The sequence below is a fragment of the Cebidichthys violaceus genome, unplaced genomic scaffold (assembly GCF_023349555.1).
Source record: "Cebidichthys violaceus isolate CVI_PGR_0920_01 unplaced genomic scaffold, fCebVio1.0.p SCAF_19, whole genome shotgun sequence".
Taxonomy (NCBI): domain Eukaryota; kingdom Metazoa; phylum Chordata; class Actinopteri; order Perciformes; family Stichaeidae; genus Cebidichthys; species Cebidichthys violaceus.
Window position 1 is genome coordinate 1,137,800 of NW_027176361.1, and position 14,291 is coordinate 1,152,090.

The 14,291-nt window shown below is 42.1% G+C and overlaps 1 protein-coding gene across 1 annotated transcript; it reads left to right on the forward strand.

The window, feature by feature from the left end:
• Positions 1–6,306: 6,306 nt before the first annotated feature.
• On the forward strand, positions 6,307–11,069 carry LOC137874406 (zinc finger protein 879-like). Its single transcript, XM_068713070.1, has 6 exons — positions 6,307–6,603; positions 7,290–7,401; positions 7,787–7,902; positions 7,991–8,232; positions 9,030–9,118; positions 9,571–11,069. Exons 1-6 carry the CDS (start codon positions 6,414–6,416, stop codon positions 10,814–10,816), a joined length of 1,995 nt encoding a protein of 664 aa, XP_068569171.1. The 5' UTR covers positions 6,307–6,413; the 3' UTR covers positions 10,817–11,069.
• The last annotated feature ends 3,222 nt before the right edge of the window (positions 11,070–14,291 follow it).

Below are 14,291 nucleotides of genomic sequence, written 5' to 3' on the forward strand. Positions count from 1 at the left end.
GAGAAGCAAATCATTTTCTGAGCGAACGAAGGAAAAAAGACAAAACATCTCAGAAAACACAAATAAACGGATGAAAACGTGAAGAAATAAACACAAGAAAGAAACAACAAAAACAACAAACGAAGAGAACGAGAGAGAGAGAGAGAAAGAGAGAGCGAGAGAGAGAGATGAGGAGAAACAAGTGAAGGAGAATTCACTGAAGGTTTTTTCATTCGTGGTGAATTTAACAACAAACTGAACGGTCAGTATTGATTCATATCAATAATATAAATTATATTAATATTATAGTTCATACGTTTTTTATTAGATGTATTCATCATTTAAATTCTGTTTCTGCATGTGAACAAACATTTCATATATTTTACTTTCAGATTCTGGCAAAAAAAGAAGAAAAAAGCAATGAGATGCTCATATTAATAATCAATAATCAATATTTAATTTGTTGCTAAACGTTTTAATTATTACTTCACTGTTTTACATTTAATTCCTTTATGTTGCTTTTATTGTCTTGTGAAGCATTTTGTAACATTAGGTTTGAAAAATGATATAAATGTATTAATATTATTATTATTATTATTGTTATTATTGTTATTATTAAAAATAGATGTGGATGACATTAATCAAAGGAATTGATCTCTTTAAACATTCGACAGGAATTGTGATAAAATAAATCTTACAAACAGTACAACATTTTTCTTCAAGTATAAAATGATAAGAAATATAATGTAAAATATACAAATGAATATGAGAATATAAAATGTATCAAATACATATTTAAAAAACAATATCAATTTATTTAATTGAGAGCATGAGTTTACTCAAAATAAATGTAAAATTATAATTAAGTCAAATCTTTTCATGGCATCACGTTATTATTTCTATTTCTATACAAATATAACAAAATATATAACAAAAATATTTATAAATATAAACTATTAAAGCAGCGATCAATGAATTAATTCATGTAGATTAATAGATTAATAGATATTTTTATGTAATATAAATGATATCCTAAGTAATTGATGACGTAGTCGTAGTAGAAGTAGAAGAAGTAGAAGAAGTAGAAGAAGTAGTAGAAGTATTGATTAATTATTACTTTTGTCTTTTCACCATTAGTGAATCTGCAGGACGGAGACATGAGGATGACTCCGGACTCTGAGGAGGTACAGACCCTCTGTTTGTCTGTACGTATGAAACAAAAATACAAAATAAACATTCATATGTGTGTATTATAATATGTTTCATGTACTTTCTGTAAAAGCTTTTGTCTCACATAAACATAAACATAAACATAAACATAATAATATGAACGTTCTCAGTCTGTCAGGTGCACAACATCCGGCTGCAGCTGCGTGTGTTTCAAACCAGGAAGTGTCCAACTCAGGTCATGTGATCGCTGTGGACACGACTGGGTCCCACACGGTATGACACACACACACACACACACACACACACACACACACACACACACACACACACACACACACACACACACACACACACACACATGTTGGTGTTATTACATGTGAGGACATTTCTCTCTACAACTCTACCACCTGAAATTAAACTCAAAATAACTGCTTGAAGAAGGAGACGTCTTTGCTGTCCCCGCAATAGTCTCTGTCCCCATAAGACAGGTATTCAAACTGTTTTGAGTCTCCACAAAGCAGACGTTCACCAAAGATTCGTGTCCCCCTAATGTAGGTTTGCAAACATAACTGTGTCCTCACAATGCAGGTGTCCACCACCAAAGATTTGTGTCTCCACATGCAGCCTTCCTAAAACCAAATCTAACTCTGAAGCTTGTTTTGTTTTGTTTCTTCACGATTGTCTGAATGTTTCTATCACCTCTACTACACCCTGTTAGCTTTCAGCACGAGCAACATCCAACCATTCCTGTTTCTCTTCAGACTCTGAAGTGTTCGTGTCGTGAAGAAACTTCACTTCAGTTTGACAACGACACAATGTTGGACTTCACCCACCTACTGACACACACACACTCACACACACACACACACACACACACACACACACACACACACACACACACACACACACACACACACACTGCAGATGTGTTCAGTCGCCACAGTGACATGAAGTCAGGTGTCGCTGTCATCACATCACCGAGAGCATCTGGAGCGAGCATCTGCACACACACACACACACACACACACACACACACACACACACACACACACACACACACACACACACACAATGTTTTTCAGATGGTAAACATACATCTGTTGTATGTTTTCTTTCTTTACTTTGATATATATATATATATTTATATTTTATACACTTTGTTTGTACTTTTATTTTGTTCTCGATACGTGTTTATCTGACTCAACATATACATATTTTGGTAATCTTCCTCCTCTTCCTCCTCTTCCTCCTCTTCCTCCTCTTCCTCCTCAGCCTTGGCAAAGCTCCAGCTCCGGGCCCAGCCACCCTCCAGCTGCGGCCCAGTGGAGGTGGCCCTCCCTGGGCTGGTGTTCGACCTGAGCTCCCTGGTGCTCTACGGGGCTCAGGCCGTCCCCGTTCGCCTGAAGATTCTCCTGGATCGTCTCTACAGCATCCTGAGCCCAGAACAGGTACACCTGGTCCTCCGGTAGGTTTAGAGCAGCTGGTGGAAAACCCTTTTAAATGGGAGGAAAATGTCACTAATTAGTCTTGTATTATATCTTTTTGCGTGGGTGTGTAGTGATTCCGTTTGATGTGTAACAGATTACTTTTTGCCGTCTTCAGGTCGGCCACATTCTGCACACGCTGGGCTGGAGTTTGGGGGATTACGTAAGAGGCTACATGCTGCAGGTAAACACTGACACAGTCCACTACACATTATTATAAGAACTATAAGCTTTACTTATAGTGATAGGAATAATAACTGAGACTGAATAGATGTTATTTCGCTGTACAATGGGTCAACCCGACAAATATAGCCGACAACATGCAGCAATTAACGGGCAACACGCGTTGACATCGAGGTTTGATTTCATTTTTTTCCATCCAGCATCCCAGCGGGAAGGTGTTGGACCGCTGGTTGATGGCGACCCCCGAGGAAGAGCTGCTCGTCCTCAAACAGTTCCTTCGCTTTGGCGAGACGCGCCCCATCGTCGAGCTGATGACGCTCCAGTGCCTGGCAGCCGTCAATCACCTCCCCGAGCTAGAGCTAAGCTCCGCCCCGAAGAGCTTCCAATCAAACGTCGGCGCGATGGTTGAGCGGATCGGGGGAACTCCGGGAGTGTTCAGGAACGCAAGAGGAGATTCACGTTTAGTCTACCGTTACAAGAAAAACAGTCCGGCTGACCACAAAGACACTGTCCACCATTTTGAAAACGTTCCAGAGGGGCCGTCTTTGCTTCTGCCGTTCCACTTTCCAAGCTCCGCCTTGCACTGTTTGGCTCCTCCCACCAAGGTAATTTTTCCAAGTACTCCACCACTTCTTTCCTAACCTTCCGTGTTCCACAACTAGAACAATTCACAGAGTTTACGTTTCTTTAAGGTTTTGTTTTCTCCTCTTTGTTGTTCTTATACCAGGAGCTTGTTCCTCCCAGTAAGCTAACACAATGTCTACGGAAGCTCAGTGGGACCAAACTGCCTGAGAGACAGGAAGGAGGAGGAGGAAGAGAGGAAGAGAATGATCCAGGTTTGCCGCAGTCTAAAGTTGAACCGGGTTTAAAAATCAAAGCAGACCCTGACAAGCCGAACACAACCCGTTCTGTGTGGCATCAGGAACCTCGGTTCCTCAACGACCAGGACCGTCACCGGGGCATGGCCAAACAGGAGAACACCTCCTCATTCCCTCCTTCCTTAAGCTCCCCACTTATTCCTACTTCTTCCTCACTCCATCAGTCCATTCCCTCCTCTTCCTCCTCTCCCCTGAAGATTCCCCAGAAGTATCACGGCTCCTCTTCCTTCCCTTTCAAGTCCCTCCCATCCTTCTCCTCCTCCTTCCTCTGTCCTCTTCCCAACTCCTCCTTTTCTTCCTCCCTCCATCCTCCTCTCCCACCCACACCTTCCTCCCTCTGCCCTCTCCCCTCTTCCCTCAGCTCCCTCCCTTCTCTTTCGCCCGCAGGAGGTCGGAAGGGGAGGGTCTGCTGTGGCGTTTGTGGGAAAAGCTTCTATGACAAAGGTAGGAATAATGTGGTTTCTCCAAGTCTGCTTCACATCCAGCACTTAGAGTGAAGGGAAGTTCCCTGAGGTTCTGTTTTAGATCCCTTACTATTTGGGGTCTTGAGATTCCATAGAGATCAATCCGAGATCCACTGCTAACCTTGTTCTTGGTGTTCCACAGGGTTCAACTCGAGGTCCTCTAACTTAATTTGTCTTGTGGTTCTAAATGACTCAATTCAAGGTCTTTTACTGGTCTTCAGATGAAAACAAAAGACTGTTTACTCTAGAGAAACAAGATCATAATGTTTAGAAGGGAATCTCTGCCGTTCTTATCATGGTGCATGTTTGGGCTGGATTAGCTCTTCCTGGTAGTCCAGGAACACATCAACACACATCAACAAGACCACCATCTCCCTTCTGTGTCGCTGCAGGAACCCTGAAGATCCACTACAACGCCGTCCACTTGAAGATCAAACACCGCTGCACGGTGGCGGGCTGCACCATGTTCTTCAGCTCGCTGCGCAGCCGAAACCGACACAGCGCCAACCCGAACCCGCGGCTGCACACCGGCGCCGCCAGAGACGCTCACGCCCACAGAACCACGCACGGCGAAACCCAAATACGCAGAGACGTGCACGACACAAAAGATACCGCTGACACAATTTGGCAACAGGACGAGGACGGGCATACAAACCCCCGACATGCCGACTCCCCTTCTCCTCACCCTCTACACCGGACTCTGAACCAAGACACCAACCAGAACTTCACCTCCAGTGACAGATCTGACCTGCACACCCAGACTCCCCCTCCTCTTCCTCCCTTCCTCCCCCCAGCTCGCCGCGCAACCTCACTGGACTCGCCTCCGTCTCTCGTCTCCCCGGTCGTTCCCGAACACCGTCAACACCTTCACACCAACCGCTCCTCACCCGCTCCCCTCCTCGGCCACGCCCCCGTCTCCGTCTTATTAATGGCGAGCTGCGACAGCCGACCCGCGCCACGTGACCACGACGTCGCGGAGGGAAAACGAGAAGAGGCTCGCGCCGCCGGCCCGCCGACCAATCGGCAGCAGCGGCGGTGGGAGTCGGGCGAGCCCTTGCCAAAGAAGAAGCCCAGGAAGTCGAGCGTGCCGGTGAAGATAGCGAGAGAGGAGGTGGACGGGGGGAGAGACGAGGAAGAGGAGAGTTGAATGTTGATGAAGAGGAGGTGAAGTGTCAGATTGGTTTAGACCTTTGTAGCCTGATTTAAAATCACTGAACATCTTTTCTTGAGCTTACTGAATGCCGACTGCAACAACAGTCAAAGTTATTTTACTTTAAAAACATCACCTGCCATGTTAAATATACAGAACATATAGTGCAGCTCATGTTGTTTTGAAACATTGCATGTTTAACTCAGAACACGAGGACTGATATCTAGTCTTCTTCGTGACTCTATCACCTGGAGTAAATACGATGGTGTTGGTTTGTGTTGTTTCTCTCTGCAGTGATAAACGTGTGTGTTTAACAGCACGCTGCTCTGTCTCCCCCCTGTGGTTATTGTCTGTTATTGAAATATTTACAGAACTTTATTAATCCTGAAGGAAATTCTTGTGCCAGAGTTTGATCAAAGATTACGAATAAAAGTGTAAACACATATGAACAATAGAATAACACTTATTAAGAGTAAATAGAAATAGAATAGAAGTAAGGTGAACAAATACAATAAATGACAGCAGCAAAGATTAAATACAAGAGTAAAAATACAAAGTGTATCAGAAGTGATTCTCACACCAGAGCCTCATGGAAACTAAAATTAAAAAAATAATATCGAGCATGATATTGAGAAATAAATAATAATTGTACTGCAGATAGTACGATACAAATAGTAGTAGAGTACTTCTTCCACCACTGGCCACAGCTACCAATGTCAGTATTGTTTCCAGAAAGTTGTAGGATTTTAATAATTTAAGACAAACACACAAATCATACTTTTCAGATTTTTTAAAGATAAAATATTTCTAAAACTCTTTGTTTTCCAACGCAACTCTTTTCTAAACTACTTTTCCTTAGTTTTGACTTTTATTCCTTATTACTTTTTATCACATTTAATGATTTAATCTCCATCAAAGAAGAGGAAAGGGAACTCGTGACTCAGGTCTCGGTTTCTACTCGGACGATATTTATGCACGCACCAAACACCGGAAACGGCTTTAAACCAGTAAACAATGCCAGGCCCGAAGAAGTCCCTCCACCAGATAACCAGACCGTGGTTATAGTTTGAATTAAGAAAAAACGCGTTTCCGGTTTCACACTAAAATGTCTAAAGCGGAGATTGTGAGAGGGTTCGTCACGCGGAGACTCGCCGCCGCCTCGCGGGAGATCCTCACGGTCGTGGACAGAATCGTGTCCGGATACGAGGAGGAGGCGTCGGGCTTCAGGGAGGAGATCGACCGGCAGAAGGAGCAGCTGGAGCTCCTGCAGGAGCAGCTCGCGCTCAGCACCGCAGGTTGGTCCATCGAGATATTTAGACATTTAATATTGAATTAAGATCAGATAAGATGATCTGTATCAGTTACAGGATCACAGCAGCATAGTGGAGTATACAAGTGTATATATATATATATACATATATATATATATACATCTGTATATATATATATACACACGTGTATATATATATATATATATATATATATATATATATATGTGTATATATACATGTGTGTGTATATATATACATACACGTGTATATATATATATATATATATATATATATATATATATATATATATATATATATATACACAGTATAGTGCAAACAAGAGACAAAAAATCAAGTATTATAAATAATAAAACAGTAAAGAATATTAGAAAAGCAAAACATCCACAATAACTAAAATATCTCAAATATAATATATACAGAGTAATAAACACACGTATTTAACCAAAACAACTCTTTCTTTAATTCGGCATGAATGAAACTGACTTCTGATGAATTAATAATAATTAGAAGAGCAGATTCTGTAGTTGTAGTTTGATTTATACAAAGTTAATAACTAATCAAGCTACAGCTGAACTTATAATAAACAATATACGTCCTGCTTGTAACTTTTCAAAATAAAACAAACCTACAAATCACACAGTTCTTCACAAATGTTAACTGGAAATGTTTAATTTCTGACTTTTGTCCAGATGTGAGGAGGAGCCTCGGGCCTGTTGAGGAAGAGGAGGAGGATGAAGTCATGGAGGAAGATGAAGATCATCCAGAGAACCTGGAGGACTCAACAGAGGAAGCTCCATCAAGGTTCCTTCATATTCACGTTATTTACACAAAGAAACTTTGATTTACGTCTTACTTGTTTTTTTTACCATCATCTACACATTTATTTACCCAAAAATAAATTATCAATAATGTAATATAATTTATTAATATAATACATATACATACATATATATATATACATATATATATTATAAATATATATATATATATATATATATTATATATATATATATTTAGAATTAAGATATAATATATATATATATATACATATAATTATATAATAAATAACTATATATATATATATATATATATATATATAATTAATATATATATATATATATTTATATGTATGTATATGTATTAATAAATATATAGCTTAAATGATTTCCCTCCCATAATTGACCAGATGTCAGCATAAGAAGAGGAAGCCTGGCAGACCTCAGAGCAGTGAGACACAGAACCACATGGACCTCAGGATCCGGATCCTGGAGGACTCTCGGACCGACGTGCTCTCAAACAACGGTACGACTCAAAAGCGCTTTCCGTTCGGACGGATTCTCATGATTTAAAAGTGTCCTCACCTCGTCCTCCTCGTCTCTCACTCCGTCAGTTCTGAAGAAATGTCCGATGCTGAGGCTGAGGTGTCCCCGAGGCCTGCGGGAGGCGGACTTCGTGGAGCTGCTCAGGTCCAGCTTCCCTCAGCTGTCCGGAGACGACGGACGTTTCGACGTCTTGACGTCGGACAAGAGACGCCGGCTGAAGCCTCTGAGGGTGAAGACGCTGACGGCGGAGGAGATCCACCGGAACGTCGGCTGCACGGGAGGGAAGTCCACGCTCTACATCCGACTCAAGGTACGGAACCCTCGGAACCACCGCGTTCTTCTGCTGCTGTCACACATATCTATATGTATATACATATAGATATATATATACATATAGATATATATATACATACATACACTGTATACTCTATATATATATATATATATATATAGTCCTGTGTCTCCATTATAACAGAACCATCATGACTAGAATAGAGAGAACTTAAACATGTCTTTAGTGCAGAATAACAGTTACAATGACTTAAATCATAAAAAAATACTTTTATGTTGATTTATTTTACAAACATTGTCAAACAATTGAATCTATGTCTCCAATATTTCTCTCTCAAGTGTTACCAATGTTAGGAAAAAGAAATGGAGTCTCTTCATGTTCTATATATGAAGTTATTCACAGCCTCCTCTCCGTGTTCACTTCCTGAAGTTCACTCAGAGTTTCTCTGGTTTCTGGTCACATGACCGTTGGTCTCAGATGCATCAATCATGACGTCACAGTTTAATGTTTTAACACAATCTGTTTAAAGTGAACGCTTCAGTCGAGGAGATGTTTATAATGAGAACCACAACTTTAAGCTTTGTTTCGGCTGCTTTTTAAGACGGAAGCGTTTGTCACACATGATGTGTTCAAGGACCGTCGGAAAGATGAAAACCTGACATTAATGATGGTTTTAGCGATTAGCGATTTTCTAGTTTTGGCGATTTGTTCAAAGAAAACCTGCTTTTTTGGGGGGTTCAGAAGGTGAAGAAGCAGATCCATCTTCTTGAGTTGGAATGTTTTAAAAGTTTGCTTCACTTTTACTCAAATTCTAGACAAACAAAGAAGAAGAGACGAATCCTCCACAGACGAACGGCGCTGAAGAGTCTCTGCAGACGAGTGATGAAGTCAGACTTCAGACGAGGTAAAAGAACCGTTACTGTGAAGAATGAAACGCGCTGAGCGGCTCAAAGAATGTGGACACGACGGGTTCTCACCATCTGTGGTTTAGTGTCACCTGAAGCCTGAATTTAGTTTGTTTAGTTTTGTACATTATACTCTATTGTACATTATACTTTACTGTACATTATACTTTACTGTACATCAACATGCAGCTTGTGAGCACCTGAACATTACAGCCATAGTCCTTGAAGTATTTCTCCATCTTTTTCTAAATCTGAGTTTCATGTGAAGACGGAGCTTTATTTTGAAAAGATATGTTCAGACAGAGGAGTAACTTTTCTAAAGATGTACGAACTGTTGCGTGATGACACGTTGAAATGTCGTTATTTGCAGACATAAAAGAGAAAAATGTCCTTTATTAGACAGACTTTAAACTCCTCACTTCTTAATCTTTGCTCCTTGTTCCTTCGGCAGCCACGTTCAGGAGGTCGACGGTCGTGAAGAAGACGCGTCCGTCATCAATCAAGACATGGAAACGGAGGAAGCTGATGATGATGAGGAAGGTGGGACATCAGATCGAGCCGAGAATAAAGGACACGGTGACGGTGAAAAGGAAGAAGAAAGAGAAGAAGACGATTGGAAACCAGACGAGAGCGGCGGCGGGCCAAAAGAAAGCGACTCCGAACTGCAGTCGGAGACGACGAGGAAACAGAAGATCGAGAGCGGAGACGTTCTGTCCTGCAGAGTCTGCGGAGCGCCGCATGGATCGGAGGTGGCGTTCGTCAAACACGCCTGGAGTCACGCGGACGACCCGGGACGTCTCTGCGGAGTTTGCGGAGAGCTCTCCGAGTCCGCCGACGCACTGAGGGATCACCTTCAGAGCCGCCACCGAACCGACGACTGTCACTCGTGCGGGGAGTCTTTCCTCGGTGTTCTCGGCGAGCGCGTGGAGAAACCGTACGAGTGCGAAGTTTGCCGCGACGTGTCAAAGGTGTCCTCGGAGGATCACCGGAAACCCCGCGAGGCGGGCAAACCGAACAAACGTCGCGCTCGCCGCAAAGCGCTCGCGCTGAAGGAACAGTTCAACTCTCGCCGCGGGACTCGCGCCGACAAGAAGACGCACCTCTGCGGCGTGTGCGGCAAATCCCTCAGCGACTACAGGTCCCTGACCCGCCACAAGATGACCCACTCCGGAGAGAGACCCCACGGCTGTCAGATCTGCGGGCGGCGCTTCAAGCTGCCCGGCACGCTGAGGCAGCACGAGAAGATCCACGCGGACCGAGAGCGCTCGCACCTCTGCGACGTCTGCTGCAAGATGTTCCTGACGAGCAAGCAGCTGCAGATCCACCTGAGGACGCACAGCGACGAGAAGCCGTACCACTGCGGCGAGTGCGGCCGGGGGTTCACCACCAAGGGGCCCCTGACGATCCACATGCGGGTCCACACGGGAGAGACGCCGTACCGCTGCCCCGACTGCGGCTGGTCCTTCAAACGCAAGATCAACCTGGACAACCACGTGACGATCCACTCGGGCCTCAAGCCGTTCGTCTGCGGGATCTGCGGTAAAGCGTGCGCCCGCAAGTCGTACCTGACGGTCCACATGAGGACCCACAACGGGGAGAGACCCTACAAGTGTTCGCTCTGCGACAAGGCCTTCACCCAGAGCCACTGTCTGAAGACGCACATGAAGAGCCACCCGGTGGGCGAAGCGGCGACGTGACACGTAACGGACCAAAGTCATTCTTAAATTCTGTGATACTGTGAATTTATGTTTACTTCTTATTTAAATGTAGCGTTTTTTCAAGTTATGTAAAGTTGCATGTAACGCTGTGAATAAACAATCTCAGTTTTGAGGTTTGAAATGAACTGTATGTGTATGATATAGAAGTAGTAATTAAGTACTACTTTCAGTGAAGTACTAAACCACAGCATGTTCACAACGACGGGAAATTAAAGGCTCATGTTCATGTTTACGATGTTCTGCGTCTTAATGAGCTAATTTGCATTAAACACGAAATACACAAAGTGATGATTTTGATCTGACGGTGGCTTTAGATGAAAAGTTACTACGACTCATCCAGATAGTGGGATGAATCAGATTGAATGGCAGTCATCACTAAAAACTAAGTAATGATGGGAGTCTTTAGGATTTTATAGATACTAGTACTCTTATCAATACTCTTATCGGTTCTTACTTTACTTTGTTTCATTGTGTTTGAGACGACCGGAGTTCTCAGCTTCTACTGGAGTCAAATGTTTTCTTTTTCCTCGTTATTGGCAGCAGATGTGTTCACTTCATGTTTTCATTGTTTATGCTTCTCTGCTGAATTAACAAAAGTGACTTCATAGTAGATCTAAAATAGTGATGAAAAAATACATTTTAGAAACAAATTATAAACAATATCAATAAAACACACATATATATATATATATATTATAATAATAATTATATGAAATATCAGTTTACTGTACAGTGAATACACATTAATAACTAAATAAACTCTGACTGCTGTTTACTGGAATCTGATTTCACTATATATACAGTATATCTGTGATTAAATGTTCTATGAACAGGTGAGAGCAGGACTGGTGTTTTTATTATGCAAATCATATTTTTTGATACATTTTCTACGGTACATTACAACAGGCAAATTGATTTTTCACATGATTGCGTCACTGGGAGGCGAGATCCCAGGGACAGCAGCACCACTATTTGAATGTCATCAGTTTGTCGTCTGTGCTGCGTGACACACAGATAAGTAAAAAAGCTCCAAAAAGCAAACTGTAATTAGTATCAGATCCAATTCATCAAACAGAAAGATGATGAAAATGTGTTAGTAGTGTATTGTTTGTTATTTGTCAAAGATTGTAGCAATATGCTGTTTATCAATCAACAACAACAATTGAATCCACTTTGTACAGCTGTTTATTTATTGAATCAAATATAACATAACAGGTTTATATGATCTGGAACAAATAAAAGTTCTGAATTACAAATAGGTCAACGATAAATAAATCTAATACAGTACAATTCATACTATTGGTTTAAAAAAACGTAGCTTTTATAACCATCAAGTGCAGTAAAAATATAATTAAAATGCTAAAAATAGAATGTTAAACCAACCTGGCAACACCACAGTAACATCTCAGCAGCCACATACGGCGGGAGACCTTACTTTAGACACTATTAACAATGCTGAACACCCAATAAAACCATATTTAACTTTCTAGTAACCACCTAGTAGCATTCTACAAACTACTGTGCAACAACAGTACCAAACCCTGCTGAAAACAGATAAATGGACTGACTAAGGATAGTTAGGGCTGGTTCAGGTTTATAGTTAGGACTGGTTCAGGTTTATAGTTAGGACTGGTTCAGGTTTATAGTTAGGGCTGGTTCAGGTTTATAGTTAGGACTGGTTCAGGTTTATAGTTAGGACTGGTTCAGGTTTATAGTTAGGGCTGGTTCAGGTTTATCGTTAGGGCTGGTTCAAGTTTATAGTTAGGACTGGTTCAGGTTTATAGTTAGGACTGGTTCAGGTTTATAGTTAGGGCTGGTTCAGGTTTATAGTTAGGGCTGGTTCAGGTTTATAGTTAGGGCTGATTCAGGTTTATAGTTAGGGCTGGTTCAGGTTTATAGTTAGGGCTGATTCAGGTTTATAGTTAGGGCTGGTTCAGGTTTATAGTTAGGGCTGGTTCAGGTTTATAGTTAGGGCTGGTTCAGGTTTATAGTTAGGACTGGTTCAGGTTTATAGTTAGGGCTGGTTCAGGTTTATAGTTAGGACTGGTTCAGGTTTATCGTTAGGGCTGTTTCAGGTTTATAGTTAGGACTGGTTCAGGTTTATAGTTAGGGCTGATTCAGGTTTATAGTTAGGACTGGTTCAGGTTTATAGTTAGGGCTGGTTCAGGTTTATAGTTAGGACTGGTTCAGGTTTATCGTTAGGACTGGTTCAGGTTTATCGTTAGGACTGGTTCAGGTTTATAGTTAGGGCTGATTCAGGTTTATAGTTAGGGCTGGATCAGGTTTATAGTTAGGACTGGTTCAGGTTTATAGTTAGGGCTGTTTCAGGTTTATAGTTAGGGCTGGATCAGGTTTATAGTTAGGACTGGTTCAGGTTTATCGTTAGGGCTGTTTCAGGTTTATAGTTAGGGCTGGTTCAGGTTTATAGTTAGGGCTGATTCAGGTTTATAGTTAGGGCTGGTTCAGGTTTATAGTTAGGGCTGTTTCAGGTTTATAGTTAGGGCTGGTTCAGGTTTATAGTTAGGGCTGATTCAGGTTTATCGTTAGGGCTGGTTCAGGTTTATAGTTAGGGCTGATTCAGGTTTATAGTTAGGGCTGGTTCAGGTTTATAGTTAGGGCTGATTCAGGTTTATAGTTAGGGCTGGTTCAGGTTTATAGTTAGGACTGGTTCAGGTTTATAGTTAGGGCTGGTTCAGGTTTATAGTTAGGGCTGATTCAGGTTTATCGTTAGGGCTGGGTCAGGTTTATAGTTAGGGCTGATTCAGGTTTATAGTTAGGGCTGGTTCAGGTTTATAGTTAGGGCTGATTCAGGTTTATAGTTAGGGCTGGTTCAGGTTTATAGTTAGGGCTGATTCAGGTTTATAGTTAGGGCTGGTTCAGGTTTATAGTTAGGGCTGATTCAGGTTTATAGTTAGGGCTGGTTCAGGTTTATAGTTAGGGCTGTTTCAGGTTTATAGTTAGGGCTGGTTCAGGTTTATAGTTAGGACTGGTTCAGGTTTATCGTTAGGGCTGTTTCAGGTTTATAGTTAGGGCTGGTTCAGGTTTATAGTTAGGGCTGATTCAGGTTTATAGTTAGTGCTGGTTCAGGTTTATAGTTAGGGCTGGTTCAGGTTCATCACGACAGTATAGAGGAAAGCTTTTCTGATTCATGATACTCTAATGTGTTACGATCTTAAACCTGATTCAGTGTTTACAACCTGGTAGTTTTCCTGCCCTGTGTAGGAACAGCAGTGGCAAGACCAGACTGCTGGGCAGCGAGAACCACACTGTGGACATCATTAACATACACCCAACACTTCTGCTCAGCAGCAATGAGACATCAAGAGCATCACAAACCAGCATCCCTCCTAAGCCCAAGAACAGCACTCCCGTTATGGTGACGATGGTGCGGAAAGCCCTCCGCTTCATTTTGTCGACCCGTTCCCCGTCCCTACCCGCCTCTCCCGGCCCTGGG

What these genes read in the sequence shown, in the direction of transcription:
- LOC137874406 (XM_068713070.1), top strand. Translation starts at nt 6,414, where the DNA reads ATGTCTAAAGCGGAGATTGTGAGAGGGTTCGTCACGCGGAGACTCGCC. An exon ending in CGACGTGCTCTCAAACAACG is followed by an intron (nt 7,903 to 7,990) that starts GTACGACTCAAA and finishes TCACTCCGTCAG; the next exon opens with TTCTGAAGAAATGTCCGATG. An exon ending in GAAGTCAGACTTCAGACGAG is followed by an intron (nt 9,119 to 9,570) that starts GTAAAAGAACCG and finishes TTCCTTCGGCAG; the next exon opens with CCACGTTCAGGAGGTCGACG.